General features: G+C 42.7%; 1 protein-coding gene across 12 annotated transcripts in view; it reads right to left on the reverse strand.

Moving 5' to 3' along the window:
* The window catches only part of NPAS3 (neuronal PAS domain protein 3), a 908,953-nt gene extending 890,922 nt beyond the window's left edge, over positions 1-18,031 (reverse strand). For 5 of the 12 annotated variants that reach the window (XM_058293563.2, XM_012529181.4, XM_058293568.2 and 2 more), the window contains exon 1: positions 13,178-13,454. In XM_058293563.2, coding sequence (XP_058149546.1) covers positions 13,178-13,227 — 50 coding nt within the window. In that variant the 5' untranslated portion in view covers positions 13,228-13,454. Of the gene's footprint in view, positions 1-13,177; positions 13,455-17,500 lie in introns of those variants that run through there. The other 7 variants (XM_023591875.3, XM_058293565.2, XM_058293564.2 and 4 more) reach the window with 6 other exon arrangements.
* Positions 18,032-20,237: the final 2,206 nt, after the last annotated feature.

Consider the following 20,237-nt stretch of genomic DNA (forward strand, 5'->3'; position numbering starts at 1 on the left):
TTTCTCCCCAAATAGTTGACTTCATGTCACATGAAGCTCATAGAAAATCTAAACTATGGGACTCCTTCACCATTACAGCCTCTCATCCTTCCATAAATTTCCAAAACAGTAGTTTAGACTGTTGAAAGACAAGTTTCTATGGAGCTCTATGTTTCTGCACATCATGTGGGGAAGGCACTAACTTCCCTTTGCTCCAAACTATCTTAGAGTATAGAGACAGCATACCCCTCTAGAGTAAAAGGGAAGGCATGTTTACTGCCCATTCTAAAAAGATTCAGGTTCCATAAGCTATTACACAACCCAATGCATGTACAAGTAGCATTTGCCCCTCCTTACATCATGTCGTGGATTTTGGGGATCAAAGAATGTGCTTAAATGCTGATAATGCCGATACCCTGGCCACTGTTGAAGGTGTAAGTAATGAACAATTCTACGTCTCTGGTGTCTTCTACCCAAATCCAGTAAACTGTGGCAGGCTAACTTGGCAGTTTGCAAGAGGGATAAAATTGCAGCCCCTTCACAATTCTTGGCACAGATACTACCTTGACTAACTAAAAGGGTAAGTATATGCCATTTTATCTGAAGCTCATTCACTGACAGCTGTAACACTGAGGGGTTAAAAGTCCCTGCTGAGGACAGGAAAGGACACATTCAATCAGAACGCATTAAAAGTCCTTGTGTCCATGTACAAAACAGAAGCTACTGACAAATGAATAACTGCCCATATAAGGATTAGACAGCAAACGATAGCTTGATGGTAAAGGCTCTTGTTGGAACAAGACTTGGTTAAAGGACTTGACTGAAGAAGCAGGTGAGGTTCAAATCCTATGACGTCTAAAGGTGTCTGGTTCAGCCCAAGTCTAAACACCCACTGTGGATTTCTTTCTACAGAGAACACTATAACAATATCTAAATCCAAAATGTAAAGTCTATTTAAACACTGCATAGATAGTTTCAATCCTAATGTCACCACATATCACCCAACTTTCAATTTCTTCATTTGGTGATAGTTTTTAATCACAATGGAAACGACTGACTAGATAGAAAATACAGGTACCAGAGAAAATGTGCACAACACATGTATCCAAAACAGCTCATAATATTGACTCATTTTTATATTTAAAAAAATAATTGATAAAATTAAAATATTAATCCTCAAAGAATGTCACTATGAGAAATTGTTAACTTTTCAAAAGCGGTATTTCAAAGTGCTGACAAATGTGTCTCTTGGGAGGAAGTATATACGTGTGATATGGAGCGACAAGTAAGGGCACACCAAAGATTCTTGTGTTTTATTAGTTGAAAATTTGCCTGCTATTATAAGCTCTTTTGAAAAAAGGAAAATAAGCCCTATTCACTTCTAACTATGAATTGGTCTAATCACAGTATCTCCTAACACCAAGCCAAAATTATATTTAAGAAAATTGGATTTTGATGAGGGAAGACAGAAAGAAAGGAATTACCTATGTCCTGTCTACACTATAACATTTTAAAATAATTTACCTGAGTGTTTGATATGAGAAAAGTGGAAAATCTTTTGAAGAAAGCATCTTTGGAGAAAAATATTTAGCACTGATAATTGAGAGCATCAAGTCAGTGCAGGGGATAAAATATCTTCAATGTAAAGAGGATACAATTAGAAAATAATCCACCACATACTACAAGTCATCATTTCATATTACATATTCACAAAATGCAAATCATATAATCATAGATTTTGTAGCTGAAAGGGAGTGTTAGCAACTCAATATGAAAGTCAAGAAACCGAGGTTAAAGGACTTGTGTAGAGTGCTACGTAAAGTTGACACTAGTGACATGGTTATGTGCCAAACTCATTCCCAAAGAGCAAGTAACCAATGGTAATTCATAATGCATTACTCTGACAATCTCAATATCCATGGACTGCTGTCTTAAGTATATGTCTATTATTAGGTAATGGAACTTCTTTGCTTTTTTGCCTGTCGATATACACAAAGACTGACACCTCATTCACTATGTGATACTTTGAGGGCTCTCTTGTGACCTCTGCTCTATTGTATTTTAGTAGCAGTTTAAATATCCTTATTCAGGGATGTTTATAACATTACTATTACAGCTTTCATTTAAAATATACTAAACCATATTTGCTAGAAGATGGTGTCATGTTATAAAAAGGGCTATGCCCCAATTGTTAGTTTTAGATGTTGTGCAGCTATATCAATACTGCACAGAAAAAGGACTTGAGATATACTTAACACGCTGAAAAGAAATGTAACGATGTGGTACAGTTCTTTTTTTCCAAACACGTTATATCTTGCCAGTTGTTTGATCAGATCTAAAATGACTGCCAAAAGATAAACTTAACTTTCCACAGTTATAAGCTTCTCTATTTTAATAGAAGTGATGCAATTTAATTTTTTAAAATGATCCTGATTTTCTTGTACTAAAAACAAAAAATTACTGTATGATTCTGAATCCTATGGATGAAACCACATGCAAGAATGGTATAGGTCTGGAAAAATATGCCTTTATAATGTCTTCTGCTATCTGTGTTGCTAACTATAACTCTTGCATATATAATTCCATTATACTTCTATAATTCAGGGTTTTGAAAATGCTTTTGAACCATTAATATATTTTCCTGGTTAAAATTCTTTGAGATGTTCTTAACAAGAGTCTTAGATAATGAATTTGGGCAAACTCTGGAACAGTCTTTACAGTATTATCATTCTCATTAATTTTCAGAACTACCCACTGTGTTGAGATGATTGTCATGGGCCTAAGACTTCAATTTGGCTAAATACTTTTGCATATATTTCAACATATAAGTAACTAACAGATGTTTAAATGTTAAGTTCATATGGAAGAAATGGTTAAATGTATTTACTCTAACCTCATAATTTCTCTGCAACACTAATTTTAATTTTACTATTCCTATCTTCATTGTTTTGGTCCACAATGGACCAATAATTTCAAAATCCCTTCAACGATAACAAAGCAATCCTTTAAAACATTTCTGAACTTACATCATTTATGCACATACAATTTTTTAAAATATATGTAGCATTAGTTTTATAAAAGAGAATACCTTAAAAGGTAACCCAAACACTCTTTTCATAAAATTTATAGAGTGTGGATAAAACACAGGGCTGAACTTTTTTTTTTTTTTTTTTTTAACAGAAAGAGAGTTTTCTATTTATATTCTTATTTCGCTTAAGCAACCTGATATCTGATACTGCTCTAACCTGCCAGAAAAGGTTGGGCAGGAGGATAAAAATAATATTACTTTAAGGGAGTTAATGCAGTACACAGTTTCATACTTAAATCCAGTTTATTCTCTTTCTTTGCATTTTGGTTATCTGTGACAATTGCTTCTGTTTCCATTGTTTCATCCTTTAGCATTCACATATCAGAGCAATAAGTATTTCATTACTGGTTTATCTGTCCAGAGGCTTGAGAAGCGGTAACAATTAACCCTCCCTTCACAGTGATTGATACAGGCTTTGCTTTCAATTTGTTCCACTACACAGATCATGAAATTCTGAATGCAATCATCCTCATTGACCTACACTTTCAAACACACAGCTACAATGAGACGAAAGTAATTATTAAAAGGAACACAGGACTATTGAAAACTGAAACAAAGTCTTTTAAAAATCTGTTAGATGACCTTCTGGTAAAATTGGTAAATTCTGATGTTAAGGAAAATGATAGCTTTATGTCCCTGTCTAGAAATATTCAATGCAAGCTGATCAATGTACATTATAATGATTGCACTAGATATAGTAGGTACTTAAAAAATATATGGAAAGTCTTTCTAATAGACTGTCACCAACAAACAGGATAAAATTGTTAACACCGCAGCTTAATATGTCTAAATTTTTTACAAAAAATAAAAGGTCCTGATTTGTATAAAAAGAGAAAGCATAGACCACTGCAAGAAATCAAGGTTGGCAAAACAATAGTTTTACTCTATAAGAAGAGTTACATACCTGAGCCCTCCATCTTCCCTCTCCCCCTCCCCTTAGATGAAGATTCACGGTAAGAAATGAATACATTTTTCATAAAGTCTTGAGAAATAGCTTCAAATAAATATTAATCTACTGCAATCGATATATATGAGGAATGGAGAGGGGCTGGTAGGAGAATAGTGGCTACAGAACTATATTAAAACAAGGGCTGCAGTTAAAGAAAATCAGGGCGGAAAGCGAGGCGGCAAGCCTGAGGCTCCAATCACAGAACAGAGTGATGGAGATGAACCAATACTTCATGGATTAGCAATGAATTATTTTGAACTGTAATCATATGCCTGCACAGAAGAGAGGCAAAAAACTAGCCATTAGTCATAAATTGATCTGCTGATTTCTTATCAGACAGAGAGATGGGGGTGTGAGAGAGAAAATTTATATGCTAAACTAATTCTGAATAACAGAAATCTAAAAATGTGGTTACATTTCAAGTAACAATCTATATTTAATGTCTTCCATGTACTATATAATATGGAGTATTTAGAGTATAAACTGTAAAGTGCTGGGATTCAGGCAGGATTAAACCAACCATTTCTTCTAAGATTATGATGTGGCACATCTACTCGAATCTCCAGTCTTTCTCTCCCAATAAAAGCATTTCTGAGAGATTAAAAAAAAAAAAGCATTTCTGGACAAAATTAACAACCTCCCCGCCCCCCAATATAAGTTTTCAAGTATTTAGTTATAAAGAAGAAACAGCATGCAAGGAATTAACCTCCTTTGGATCATCTGAAAAACTCATACCAACGAAGATTCAATTGTTACATCTAATTCTGTTAGGAAGAAAAAAATAATCATAACTGCTGGTAGCAAGAGATTCCTGAGATTCTTATGAACAGACTGTTTAAATGAAGAGCACTTTAATCAGTAGAGGAATCCTCACGTTTCTAATGTCTTGCTGTGCATTCTGCAGGTTATAGTAGCAGCTGGTAGAGGTCATATATCTTTTGTGAGCATCCCAAAAAGGCTCACTGCCAGACTGTTAAATTATGAATAAGCAATGAACAAAAGAATGCAGATACGGTGGTGACAAGATAATCCAAGCAAATTTATCTATGACAAATTTCACAGGATTAACAAATTACATTTACACAGAACAATAAAAATGTGCAAAAAAATGATGAGCCTACTTTTCTTTACAGCATTAGGGAAACAAAAAAATCATCAATCCACTGCCTATATTTAAAATTAACTGGCTCTAAAGTAAGACATTTCTAATAGGTTGAAGATATCTTTGTAACATTTTCATTTTAGGTAAACATATACAAATATGTTGTATGTGGTATATGTACATATAACTTATGATGCAAACTGTGTGTATATAGGTGTGTACATACATATATGTGACTTATATGCAAACTATCCACACCATATACCAAAACCTTGTGAAATAAAAAAAAAATCTTGTTCATATATATGAATAGAATGTGCATGTTCTTCAGAAGCAGATCTTGAGGAATAAATTATTTTTGTAGGGAAAAAAAATGTTCCCTCAGTGAATACATGTTAGTTATTAAAATATCCTTATTCAGCGATATCTCCATTTTCTTGGATAAAAGAAATAGGTTCTGCCAAACTGTTTAAATCATTCCACTTGCCCCATCAAAATACTAGTCTTCCTTGATTAAAGTTTAGAGCTAGGATCCTTTTCTGCAGTGTTACAAAAGCAAAAATGAAAATTCATACATTTTGGGGAGGTGTTAATTACAGCTATATTTACATAAGGATGACCATCAATCTAATATCACATTTTTTCTTTATAATAAAATTTTTATACATCTCACAAATGAAAAAGCCCCAGACTATCAGAAGTAATGAGATTTCACTATAATTACATGTGGTTCCATAGAGGGGTCTTAAAATGTTATATAACACTACAGTCCAAAACATGTGGTGAAGATTTGGTTAAGTTTTAATGTTGTATAATACCTAGGTACCAAAGTCAGGGCCCTTTAATTTTGCATTAGCATAATGATGATAATAAAATACTGTAATCAGATGTAATTTCTTTTAAGATGATCTGAATGCTGTTTTAAATTTTGTAGCCTACTTTTCACTTATACTTCCTTTTACCTTCAACTGATTTTGAAAAACATCTCTCTAGTTAAGTACTTTCCAACAATCTATAAGGCAACCTGTTCTATATGTAAACGAGAAATTTTCTGACTGTAAAAGTGAATACTTATTTAAAATACGCAAACAAAATACTCGGTTCTTTCAACCACAAACAGGTAAGCACTGCTTATCTAGTCCTTTCAGCCTCAAAATTCCTACTATACATTTTAATTTTTAAAGGAAGGATTTGGTTGACAGTATTGTATTCAAAAAGGTAAAAATAAATGTGGCTTACTTGTCTACCATTGCAAAACCTCTGCCGCAACAGATGGAGTCAGATGCTACAAAGTTTCCTAAAGTAGAGTTTTTGTCAAGGAACTGTTACATACCAGGCCAATCCCTATTATTCCTGGCATTAGAGAAATAAAAACATTACCAAAACCTTACTGTCCTTGAAGATACCTGAAGAGCTGGGGGGGGGGGGGGGGGGGGGGAGGAAGGGAATGAAGTAGTAAAAATTTACCATTTATGAATTTATTGTAATCTGGCTTTTGTTAACATATAATTTTTTTAAATTAAATGAGTTAATTAAAAGATGTAAAGCCCTCAGAACACTACCTAACACAGTACTATAAAAATGCTTGCTATCCTAACTACACAGACATAATTTCACAGAAGTTAACTTGAAGGACTCCTTATTTACTTCAAAAGACAATATCCAGAAATACTGTGAGGTGCTAAAGTGCTTTATCCAGAAAGCACTATGACACTCTACCTACTCACTTACTGGCAAATCTATCAAGGAATAAAAATGCCTCCACTGTAACTTTTAAGCAAACTTTAATGCAGTATGAGGCACTGATGATATGAAGGGAAGAGGTCCTGAAGCACTTCACATAACCAAAGACGTATATGACATGACAAATTGATTCTTCTGAAGCCATTCAGTAAAAAAATCTGCCCTAAAATATCAAGAGAACTGTTCCGCTTGCCCACAAAACTAGAGGGATCTTAAAGAATGAGAGGCCTAGGAAAATGATTTGAATATTGAGTCTTCCTATAACTTTATAGAGAATGAATTCTAAAGTTCTCCAAACAGCTACTGAAGGAACAAGACAGAAGAGCTCTAAGTCACTATCCAAAGTGTAAGTGGTGCTTCTGCCCTTGGAGCATTCTGGCTTCAGCTCAGAAATCCCTGGCTTTGGAAAGTCTAAAAACGCAGAACCCTCCACAGAGCAGTTTACACTTCTACAGATACTTGGCTAAGTCCACAAATTTTATGAAAAACAAACCTGAATCAATCTTTAAACTTATCACTTTCATTAGGAACACTAAGCCTTGATTGTCTTATTCATAAATGAGGAGAATAGCATTTCCCTGGGAAACTAATGAGAAAATTGTTGTCAAGTATTTAGTACAGGGCCTGAAACATGGTAGTATCAAATAAATGTATACAATTATTATCTTCGGCCTATTTTTAAATTTTTTAATCCTATCAAAACATTTTTTAAAAAATCTATTATTCCACTGTATCTATATAGTATCTTTTGTCTTCTAAGAACCTCTCATAATTTTATAGTCATTAATTATATTATTTTATAAGTTGAATGTCTGCTCAAGACTACTAAACTAACAGAAGTCTAAAGAGATACAGAGCCTTATATATCTATCAGTTCTGCTCCTCCTCTTCTTTCAGAAAAGGATGTTTTCTGGCTTTCTATAATATTTTGCATGTCAAATATAAGGGCAGTTAAATAACCAGAGCAACTGCTTTCACTGTGTATATTACTTAGTACTGCCCCTACACAGTTCACTATGGCCCACAGTAGAGGTTTAATAAATAAAGCTGAAAGAATAAATCAATTAACAAACATAGTCTAGATTCCTGAGCACCGTGAGCCACAGTAACACGCGATTTTTACCTGGCTTCTCCTGATTTTATAAACAAGACCACAAGTATTCAAATTAACTCACCAAAACATTGTTTTACCACTGTACACAGGCAACACCTTCAAGAGCCATTCAAACTTGTCAGTTACCTAGTCAGTACAACAGCAGTCACTTTACTCTTACTAAGCCATGTACTGTTTATACACTGCAGCATTATGAATATTACCACAAGTTATTCTAACTATGTAAGGTTCTATCAAACTTAATAGTGCAAACATCCCATTCACACTAATGGGGACCTGCGCAGGAAGAATACCATTCAGTTACAGTTGGTTTATTACACTGTCCACGGAGGAAAAAGCAAGGGCACTATTTACTGTGAAAGCACTAACATCATTAACTGCAAAATAAGTGTAACTGAATTTTCCCATGAATTCTGCAAGTTCTTACATAACCAAAGTACAAATTTAAATATTTTAAGTTTCACATATTCCATTATGTGTAACTTTGGTAGCATTTTAATTTTAAAGATTACTATCTAATCTACTAATCATCTAAATTTTCAACATACTGACTTCATCATTAAGTTTTGGCCTGATTCACTCTAAGGAAGTAATCACATGTTTATAAAACATCTGAAAATAGACTCAAAATCAATTGCAATGCAGAACTTTAAAAATAACAATTAAAATGGTTAAATGCTGTCTTGTGCAAAACGTGGCCATATAAACATAGAGTGGTGGGGGTGCAGGGGCTGATTCTGCTATCATCTGTGCTTAATTTTCCTTAACTTTAGTGACATTGGCCAAAGAAAAGAGGACCACACGAATTGCAGGAAAAAAATAGGGAAATGAACTGGACTATTTAAAGTTTACATTGGGGTCAATAGTAACACTAAAGGACTTGAGCATGTTTATAAGAGAATAATGTTACTAGGAGTGTTTTTAGAAATTCTTGTGACATATCCCCTACCAATACCCTCAAATACACAGCTCTACAGCTTAAAAGAAAGCAAAATCCAAAAAACCTAAATAAATGCTACACTGCCTAAATTCCCTGCCTCCCCCAAACCCCACCAAAGTACTGTTTTACATAAGCTTTTGCATATAGCCTGTCACAGAAAAACGTATCCCAGAGCAGGGTATACAGGCTATCAGGTCTCATTTAAAACCCATGCAATTTTAACATGCCAGTGGATCCCAGACTAAGTTCTGAGGTAAAGGAAAAGAGTCAAGGGGTTCATAGAAATTCTGGCATTTCCTTAAAATTATTCCATTGTGGGAACAACCATGCTGTGAAATAACTGCAGGGAAAATAAAAAATCATATCCCTGAAACTATCAAACTGCTCCAGTTTGTGGATTATATTTAAATTGCAATGCAATTCTTAACTCATTAATGAGAGAAATATTAATTTTATATAACTTGTAGTCAAAATAAAAGAATATTTTAAAGAATATATAAAGACACAGCGAGAAAAATTTACTCATACTAGCACTAGACACTAACAGTACCTCGGTGCAACTTTTTCTTAAACCCAAAGCATCAAATAATGTTGAATTCAAGTTTCCTCACTGTAACAAATCAAATCTAGGGACTGGCATATTACAGATTTGGAATAGCTAGACGACTCAGGATTCAGAAATTGAAAATCTGAAAGCATGTGATAATGTGGGAGGGTCCTACATAATAAAGGTCATTATAACTCCTGGCTCAGGAGCTATACGATCTAATATCCTCTCTGGTGGTTCTATGATATGCCCATGCATTACAGTTCTTGTTGACAGTCTGTTGCCTTGGAAATATTTCATTATTTCAGTTTTTCCATTTGTAGACCCTTGGCCTTGTGATATGAAGGCCATCCTATTTCATATTTTCGATTATCATTTAAGCAATGTTGTGGAGCTATTTATATATAAGCAAGTGTTAGACAATGCATCTTATCATTTATCACTCTGTATTTAAGCTTACCCTGTAGAAAGAAATACCTCCAAAAAAGTCACTGCCACCACCACCACCTTTATTTTTCAAACTGAAAGTCCTGTGCTACTATAATAGGCCCTGCAAAGCAGCATGGGCATATCACATGCTAGACACTTCTGTCCCTCTTATGTTCTTCGTTATACATCCACATAGTGGTAGAACTATATAGCAGTGCTTTATAATTTTCAGCCTATTGGAGTCTAAAGAAAAACCAAACAAGTTGAAATATACAGGATTTTTCATTGTTTCTTCAAGCACAAAAGGGGCACTTTCTGTGTGTCTGATTCAAAGAAATTTAAGGAGTTCTAAATAGTAATCAAAAACATTATCAAGAAAAATCTTGTTCCCAAATTTACATTGTAAATATCAAGGAAATTACTTATGTACTGTACTATGGTATTCAGGTCACACATTTCATAAACGAACAAGACAATTCAAAAGATTTTTATTCTCCATAAGTTTCTGATTATTGGTGTATTTGAAAAGCTGTAAAGAATAAAAATCCATAAATGACTTTGTGAAAGCAATGATTTGGAAACCATTTTTTTAAATAAATGGGAGGATACTATTTGAAGCATATCCACAGAAAGTCATCTCTTATAAACATATTTGTGTTCAACCATCACAGAGAAATAGAATTAACCAGCAAGTTCCAGGCACAAAGTATACATCAAGGTATACTTAGTTGAAGCAAGCAACTATGACTTCCCATTTCTCATTACAAAACCAAATCAACTTATATGTGTAATGTTTACACTTAAGGCGTTAAGAGCATTTAAAACCCTGATAACAAAGCAAACCCTCGGGGTATAAAACAACTGTTTGGATAACGGGGCCAAGTTTGTGATTATTGCAGTTTGAAGTGTTTAGTTTATAACTCCTTCCTTCCTTTCCTCCATATTGCTCCTTCTGCCCCTTACCCCATCATTCCTCCTCCTTCTCCCTACAGGTTAAACCTTCTCAGATCCAACCTTTTAAATGACAGCATCCGAGCTGAACAAGAAGATGCTATTAAAGGGCATTAAATTAAATACAGTATATCCTCCTACAACTTCAATCAGAATTTCAGACCAAGTGTTATTTAGTTCAGCTCTCAAGTGGAGCAGAATAACAAATCGCACACTTTGATTTACCTTCTTCGAATGCCAAATGGAGACAGGTGATAAAGAACGCACTCATGCACAGGCTATGAAGTTTCCCCTAGAAATTAATTCTATCTTCAAGATTCCTATCTCAGAGAAATTCCCCAAATGGCACAAATAGGCCTCTGCTAGAGAGATTACTGGGGCCATCCCAGTAAATAAAGAAGTGGAAGAAAAAGAGAAGGAAGGAAGGTAGAGAGGGAGGAGGAAGGGAAATCATTTCCAAACTTCTGATTTAGGAAATATTCATCACAATGTTAGATTTTTGAAAATTATTAAAATCTTTTCACAGTGCTCTGTTTTTTCTACATAAAACAATAAGGTATTTAATACATATATTCTTCATAAAATGCTGATACTTCTTAAGAACTACATGTTCATTTGTAGCTCCGAGTTGTGAGATTTTCCAGTTCGAGAGGAATGGTTCATGCTCTACACACCAGACATCTTTAAAAACTGGTTAATGTATGATTTACTCTCATACATGATTTATACAGAAATTATCCAGAGTTTAACTGAATTAGTCAATTATGTCCCACTTAAAATTACTTCCTTAATCCGGACAACTCCACCCTCCTTATAGTAGGAAAGAGACAAGCAAGAGTATGATATGAGCTTTATAAATGAACAGCTTGTCTAAATATCTCCCCTCTCTTGACTACTGCCATAGGTTAAGTAGTATATATACAGTATCAAAAGTAAAACTGCCCATGTAATAATTAAATCTTTCAATTAAGGACTTCCTTCGTCTTCTCATCAAGTTCCTTTCAGCTGGTGAGGAAAGTTAACCGCCCCTGCTGCTCTGGGAGGGTGGGAGGTGTTAGGGGGTGACATATATGTGACTCTATTTGTTTTCTTCATGAATCAATGGCTAACATTTCATACTTCCTACTGAGTATTTCTTCTTTGGAGATAGAAAAGTTCACTTTGCTCTGACCAAATATGCTAAAGGCAATTAATGCCATTAACACAGTCAATTAATAGCCAAAAGGATTCCAGACAAAGTAGGCTGGGTGGACAGCAAGAGGGTAAACCACGAGTGTGTGTGTGTGTGTGTGGGGGGGGTTGTGCTTAGTTACTCCGAAATCTAACAATGCCATTCACTCACGTAGGACAGTTAAGTATATTTTGAATCTGAACTCCCTTTTCCTTTGGCTCTAGTTTAACTAACTTCAAAAAGACATGCTGGGCTGAGCCCCTTGCCTGGATATGCAATTCTCACCAGGAACTTTTTAAGCACAGATTCCCTGAACAGTAAGTAACGGGGCATAAATGCTCCAACTGCTGACACATTTAGGATAGTGTATGCTTGCTTATTTGGAGTTGAGGTCTTTCCCTTTATTTTTCTTTTACCTTTGGGAGGAGAGGGATGGATAGGGGGCCAAAATGAGAGCGCAGGGCGGAACAGAGGACCCACAAGTTGCTGCGGCTGAGGGCGCAGCCAGGGCAGCCTGGAGACAGCGGCCGCACGCCTCCCCGGCTCGCCCGGCCTAGCTGCTCAGGCGGAGACGGCCCCTCCGCGCCGCATTCCGGGCCTGGCGCGAGCTCCGCGCTCCCCGCCCCCGGCCTCCTCCTCTTCTCTCCTCCTCCTCCTCCCCATTCTCCCGTCTTCCCTCCCCCTCCTCAGCCTCATTCCCTTCCTAGAGAGCAGCTGCCAAGGGACCTGCGGCGGCCCCGGGGATCCCCCGGCCCCCCACCCTCGCGGCTGCTCCCCTTTACACAGCAGCGCCTTCTCTTTTTTGTTTGTTTCTCTCTCTTTTTCTGTTTCTGTTTCCTTTTTCTTTCTTTTTCTTTTTTTCTTTTTTTTTTTTTTTGGTCAGCGAGTCACTCTATTCGCCGCCGAGCCGAGGAGGTGCGACTGCTCGGAGAGCCGGGCGCCGCCGCCGGAGCCCGCGGGCTGCCGCAGCCGCCGCGGGCGGACAATGCGCGCGGGGACGGCGGGCGAGCGCTCAGCCGCAGCCCGCGACGCGGTGCCCCGGGCTCGCGGCCCGGGAGGCGAGCTGCGGAGCGGGCCCCGCCACCTCGGCGGCGGCGGCGGCGGCGGCGGCGGCGGCGGGAGCGGCGGCCGCGGCGGCAGGTTCAATAAACAGAAAAGTGTTACCGTTCTCGCCTGGAAGGATCCTGCTGAAAGCTGGGCTTGGTGGGCGCCATCTTCCTGCTATTTTTTTTCCTCTCTTACTTTTTGCCTCGCTCCCCCCTCCCGGGGTGGGGGGCGTGGGGAGGGCGGGGGGTGTGCGTGTGCGTGGGGCGGCGGGAGTGAGTGCGGGCGTGCGCGGCGCTCGGCGGGGCCGGGGGCCGAGGCAGGGCGGCTACGGAAAAGTAGTGGGGCCGGAGCCTCGCCGGCGGCCGGCCGTCCCCTCGCGCCGCCGGTGCCCCCCGCCGCAGGTCGCCGCCTCCTCCGCCGCCGCCTGCGCCTTCTCCTCCCCCTGCTCGCCCGGCGCCGTCGCCGTCCATGCGCTGCAGAGCGCCCGCGGCCCGGGCCGCTCCGGCTCCCGAGACATGCCCAGCGCGGAGACAGGCGACCGGCGGCGGAGGCGGCGGAGGAGGAGGGGGAGGCGGCGACGGGGGGAGGCGGCCGCGCGGCCCCGCGGGCAGCCCGGCCCAGGGCCCCGCCGCCTCCGGCTTCTCACCCTCGCGCGCCGCCACACACCGACACCCCCCCCCCCCGCCAGGCACTCGCCCCCACCACCACCCAGAGCCCGGCGGGCGGCAGGTGGGGCACACACCCTCCCGGCAGGGGGCGGCCGGGGCCTACGCCGGGAGGGGCGGGCAGGGGGAGGACACTCAGGGGGTTCCCAGCTTGACCGCTGTGAAAGTATTTCTGGGCATTTTCCAGCAGCTTTGCTCAAGAGCGCTCTCGCACGCAGACACACACCCCCTTCTCTCTCCCTCTCTCTCTGTCTCTCTCCCTCTCCCACTCTCTCACTCTCTCTCGCCCTTTCTCTCTCTCTCTCTCTCGTTGGGGGACTGAGAAGCTCGGCTGCCGGCGCAACAACGCCACTCAGTTGCAGTTTCGAACACTTCCCTTCTCTGGAGTATCGCAGCCAGGGGGAAAGAAACAGACTGGAACTCCGAGGCCGCGGGAGAGAGCGCGGGCAGGACACCGTCCCGGGCGCGCCTTCGCCCGCAGCAAATTAAACTCCGGGCGGGGGAGTGGGGAATGCGGGGCGTGCTGGCCCGGGCCAGCTGGCCCTGAGAATCCGTGGGCGGACGCAGGGGCAGCACACACCTTGTGGCTCCGGCGCTCTCAGCTGCTGGCCCAAATTCGGAGCATCTGCCTTATTCCTGCACGTGCGTATCTGCAGACCCCAGGTTCACAGGTGACTCTCCAGGCGTTTATATGCGGGTGGATATAAATGCCTCTCCCGACCTGCGTCCTGGTACGTGGGTTCGGATTGCGGACTTCTAGCTTCTAGCCCTGCCGCCTCCCCATTTTACAGCTCAATGAGGCCTAGAGAAACGGCCACTCAGTGCAGGGCCAGCGCTGGACTCTCTGATACCTGCGCAGACCCTAGCCATAGTGTACTCTCCACTAAGCCCTACTGCAGCATGTGGGCAGCTTTTTACGCAGGGACTTCTCAACCAGGCAAATCGAAAAACTATTTCCAGTTTGAAAACTTGCAGGAGGCAGAGGGAAAATATCAGCCCCACGAGGGGCTTTGCATTCCACTTTAAACTTAAGGGGGGGGGGGAATTAAAACCTGAAAAAGGGAGGGGGGGTGCTTTCCGTCTTACGATTCCAGTAAAGTTGGACTGAGAGCTGGAAACTTCGAAAACGGTTAAGTGTTTTTCATGGCAGAGGTATTTAATCTACATGATCGTGATTGAGTTCCCTTTGGAGAACACTCTAGATGTAGGAGAAGATGAGTGTAATTGAGACATGAAGAACTGGAGTGGAAAGTTGCATACAAGATATACATAGACTGGTGGAGTGAGAAAAAAGTTGCTAATTCTAAGGTTTGGCTCCTGGAGAAGCAGCCTAGGGCTGAATAAAAACAGGCATTTCTGTCCAAACATGACAAATAAGAGAAACTTGTGTTCTCCCAACAGCCTGCTCCTTGTTTGATAAAGTCCCCACCCTTTGCCACTCCCTCATCAAACTCCTCAAAAACAGTTAATGCCAAAAAATTTATCTTTTTGGTAAAATGATGTGTCACTATTCACTTTAACACCCAGGTCTCAAGGTGGAATTAAATAAACCTGCCCATCACAGTCCCTGAAGCCTGACAAGTTGGTGACCCACATTCCCAATGAAGTGCCAGAGGACAGGGAACTCATGACTTCCAGCCTCCCTCAAACACCTGCCAATAATCTGCATGCATGACATGACTCATTCTTCTGTCCCCAGATTAACTAAAATTAAAGACTGTAACAGGTGTCATCACTGAGTACCAAAAGCAAGGAAGGCTCCATTTCCCACAACTGTCGTCTTTACTCTGTCAGCATAACAGAACAGAAGAAGAGGGGGGAGGGAATAAGACACCCCAAAAGCTAAAGTTTACAATTGATTCTTTTTTAAAGACCTCGTCTTTAGAACTGTAATGAGGATTCAGAGACTTGATAAAGCAACCCCAAACTCAAGAAGGTAGAAGACATCAGTAGTGCAGCTTCCGATGTTGGGTCTGGGAGGAACTACCCCTGGATGCTGCTGATTTGTAGGGAAATTGGCCCTGGGATACTCTCTACCTCTGACTTTGAAGGTGAAGGACACCACCAATATTGTGAAAGCAAACTAAAGGCTGAAAATTCATGACTGCCATATATGCCCAATATATATCCTAAGGGGTAGCTGAAGTTCCACCTGACATGTCTGACCCTTGACTCCTCACTTCTGTGACCGTACCATTGTGACTATTGCCTGCACTTCCGGGTTAAAGTGACCACAGATTCTACTGTCATTTAAATGTTTTATACATGAAAAAAAAAAAAGAAAAGAAAAGAAACATACCTGAACCATGAAAAGGGAAAATCTAATTCTTTCTAATCCTTTATGTTTGAAAGATTCCCAGATCTTTTGTATTAAAGGTTGTTGTAATCACTGAAGTAAAACAAGTCTAAAATAATTTAAATCCAAAGTCTCCTTGACAAGGAATAGCTTCTTCTTTTATTTTCAAGACTGTCTTTTTAAAACATCTGACTTTACATAGAGGGTATAATGAAGTCTCCTACAGAATATTTGCAACACTGAGCATCAACTTGGAAAACACTCAATGTGTTATGCAAAATCTGCTCTGGTCGCTGGGCCATTGGTTGAAGGCACAAAATATGGCAGTGATAGATTATCTTAACCTTTTCAGTTTAAATACTGTTGGTTCAAATCAAAGGTTCTCAAATCAATGAAGTTTGAAATACAAGGTAAAAATAGGAACTGTTATTTGAATTATGCATTGTGTATATTTTAAGTTAAATGCCATTGGCAAATCTCTCAAATATTTAATCGTGTGCAATCTGGGAAACACAAATATTTAATTTCACACTTTCAAGTATTCTTTTATCTTCCATTTTCTATAAAACTGAGTCCCATAAATAGGGAGTTTACCTTTCATACTACATTGTTAGTGTTTCTCAGTACATTTTTGTGGATTACATAAGCAATAAAATCTTGGAACATCGAAAGTTGCGTCATTAAGGGAAAACTTCAGGATTCTAATACTGGTGGTGGTGGTAAATTTCCCCCTCTTTCTCTCCTAAGTGAATCAAAGAATTTTAACTATTTTAATAGCACATTAATAATTTTTAGTATCTTTAAATGATTTTGAGAGAAATGCAAACAAGAAATACTTTAAAACTTCCTTCTCACCACCTAGCCTAACTTTGTAAAATTTGCGTCCTCTTACCTCTGAATCTTATGCATTTGCATTATAATGCTTTTAAGATGAATGCTTAGCGCCGCCGAGACTCGGATTTCTTGCAGTATTTCCCTATAGTAACAGGTGACATGATAACACTATTATGTAGAATTCCAAGTCTGCAGCTACACGTGAAAATCGTTCCTATTCTGTTTGGAAACAAATGATCAATCAGCCTCGGGTGATCAATTGGCCCCCAGGCTGCCCGTCAACGCGGGTCCGCACCCAGCAGAGGCATTGAGAAATTCCGCTGGAAGGGGACGGGATCCCAAAGTTTGCAAAAGCACCTTGTGCGGTGTCTCAGACTTTGCTGCAACTCCTCCGCTACGCGGGTCTGAGGCTCTGAATTTGGGGCCAGAGGGCAAAGGATGATTTCACTTCTCCAGTGTACTGGAGTGCTTTTCAATCAGGATTGTGAATTCTTTCTTTCTTTCTTATCTTTAGAACGAGGGACAGGCAAAGTGAGTCCTGGCGATGTGCATGGATGTTGCAGGGCACAGAACAGGAGGCAAAGTGAGTCCCACCCCAGAACCCCGGGGCAGGGGCATTATCCCAGCCCAAGCGGGACTACTCACCGCTGCTGGTAGGAGGTGATGCCCTGGACGTTCTGCGGGGTGCCGTTGGCCGCAGCGCCGGCCCTCCCCATGCCCGCTCCGGCCGGCACCCCCGCGGCCGCCCCGCCGGCCGCCGCGGCCGTCACCTGCACGCTGAAATCCGGAAAGATTCGGATCATCACCGCGGCTTCGGCCCCCGGGCGCGGTGGCTCTGGGTGAGGGCTGGCGGGGTCTCGGGCTCAGGCGGCGGCGGCGGCAGCAGCAGCAGCGCGAGCAGCGGCGACGGCAGCAGCGGAGCCAGGCACCAGCCTGCAATCCCATTAGTGAGCCGCGGCCACAGTGCGCGGCGGAGAGGAGCTTTGATGTGCGCACCAGCCGGCTGGGGGGGCCGCGAGCGCGAGGAGGAGGTGCGGGGGGCGTGCTAGGGACTTTCAAACAGCAAAACGTGTCAGGGTGGGGCCTTTTTTCCCTTTTGGGGGGCGGTGGTGCTCCCCCCTCTTTCCAGGATGTTGCTCTCACTGGCTGCTCTGGCTGCGCTGCGCGAGCCCAGCTGAAGGAAGAAGGGGAGGGGGTGGCGGAGGAAGGATGCACCGGGAGGCTTGGCGAGGACTTGACCGGTGCGAGGGAATGACGGGCAGCGGAGGGTGGCTTTTTTCCCGCCCCCGCCCCCCCGTATACACATACACACACACGCTGCACTTCCGACCAAAGTGCAAAATTGAGGCGCGCTCTCTCCTCTCCTTTCTCGAGAGAAATAACCACTATCCAGGCAGGCTTGCACCTCCTGTGGCTGCCAGGACCCCAGCCCCTATGTGTAGGAATGAGAGCGCAAAGCCTCCCCTTGCAGCCGGGACCTCACTCTCTGTCCGTCCTCTGCACACCAGGCAGCGCGAGGATTGCCAAGCCAAGTTGGGCTCCTCGAGAACTTGATGCTTATCGAGAAGGGATGGTGTGGAAAGGCGGGGGTGGGGAGGGTGGGGGGGCAGAAGCCGCTTTTGTGCGATGGAGAGTTTGTTGCCTTTATTAAGAACAGGCTCTCCCGCTCCCGGTGGGCGGGCGGGTTAGTCGTGGATAAACTTGGGAGGTGGGGACAGTAGGTCCGGGTCTGGGGATCCGTGTGTCCCGATAGTCCAACTCTCTACATGCCCCTTTTGACCGATGAAACGAATAAATTAGCAGCCACAACTGAGGTGAACTCTGCAAATTCCAACCACCAGGGAAACAAAAAGAGAAAACACGTGCATTTATTTCCTCGCGTCTCCCAGTTACTTCTCCACATTGTTACATCGGTGTTTCTTTACTGGGTGGGGAGGGATTCGTACGGTTTGGGTGAGCCTTTTTCAGGGACGACTTGACACTGCTTCTTGCCAAGAAAGAGGCCGGGAGCGGTGGATCTTTGCCCTCGCCCCCTGCCCGGGACCCCCCGTTGTCCTACTTCCTCCCCCTTTCTTCCTGCTCGCGAGCCGCGAGCGGCGGGCGCAGTCCCTGCGCGAAACGGAGCTCGGCCTCCCCTCCTATTTCCATTCCCCTCCCGGCTCTTTTGGTGCTGCTGGTGGTTCTGCCCTTCTCGTTCTTCTCGTCCTCTCCCCGTGCACCAAGGCCCGGGCCAGGCAGCCGGAGGATGAGTGGCCCTCGCGCCCGCCGCGCGAACCCAAGTTGGGCCGGGCAGAGCAGGGCGGCCGCGGCCGCACCGCCCCCGCCCTCGGCCAATCGCGCCGCGTCGGGCGAGGCACCTGCTTAACCCTTTGAGCCTGGGGCGCCGCCGGCCCGCCAGAACCCAGAGAAACTGGAAGGATTGGCCAGAAGTTGCCAATGTCGGGAGCGGACAGAGGACCGCGCACCATCTAGGGTTCAGGCGCCTGCCCTAGCCGCGGACCCGGGCGTCCCCTTCCACCCTCCAGGCTGTTGGGAAAACGCAAAGCCACACAAAGGCGCGTCCTCCCTACGGCTGCGTCCGGCGCCTGCGGGGGCAACCTCTATGCTCCCCTAACCCGAGTCAGTCCCGGGAGGTGCCTGCCGTGCTCCGCAGCCACAGGAAGGCAGAGGGAGGGAGCACCAGCTCTCGCTGGCCAGGCCCACAGCGCAGCTGCGTTTCCATTTTCCTCTCAAATAAAATGCTTTGGACGGCAGATAATACTAGAAGATAAGAAACTGCTTCGGCCCCCACATGTTGCACGTAAAAAGAATCGTAATGAGCATCTGTGGCTTGTGCGAGGGATCCGAAGAGTTTAAGACCTAACCTATGTCCTGGTTCCGTCTTTTCTGGGAAGGGGTCGTTTTCTTTCTTAACGGCGGCATTCACTGAGGATATACGTGTCGTCCAGAGACTAAACCCAAGGTCATCGGAGGGGCTGTGTGTAGGTAGAAAGCCTGGCAAGGCTCTGTTAACAGACTTGGGTGCTGGTCCCACTCAGAGCAGCCAGTGCGGACTGATTTGGGCCTCTGCGTTCTCCCCTCCCCACCTCTTACTCTCAGGGCTGCATCTGAAAAGATCTCAAATAGCATCTCGTGGCTGTGCCGGGTTTTCCTGTTGAATGAATTCCTGCTCATTTTAGAAAGATCAGGGGTGTTTGAGGGTTCTGAAAACTTTTCCTTCTCTGCAGAGGTCAAAGCTGGCAGGATTTTAGGCCAAAGGAAGCTAAGTAAATGGGTGATGAATTTAGGTGCAGGCAATGGCTTTCTATAGAACAGCATTTCTCTGAATCATTGGCCCATTGCGGGGAGTTGCTGTGCCTGCCACTGGATTTTTGAGCAAGCC

The sequence above is a fragment of the Dasypus novemcinctus genome, chromosome 3 (assembly GCF_030445035.2).
Source record: "Dasypus novemcinctus isolate mDasNov1 chromosome 3, mDasNov1.1.hap2, whole genome shotgun sequence".
Taxonomy (NCBI): Eukaryota; Metazoa; Chordata; class Mammalia; order Cingulata; family Dasypodidae; genus Dasypus; species Dasypus novemcinctus.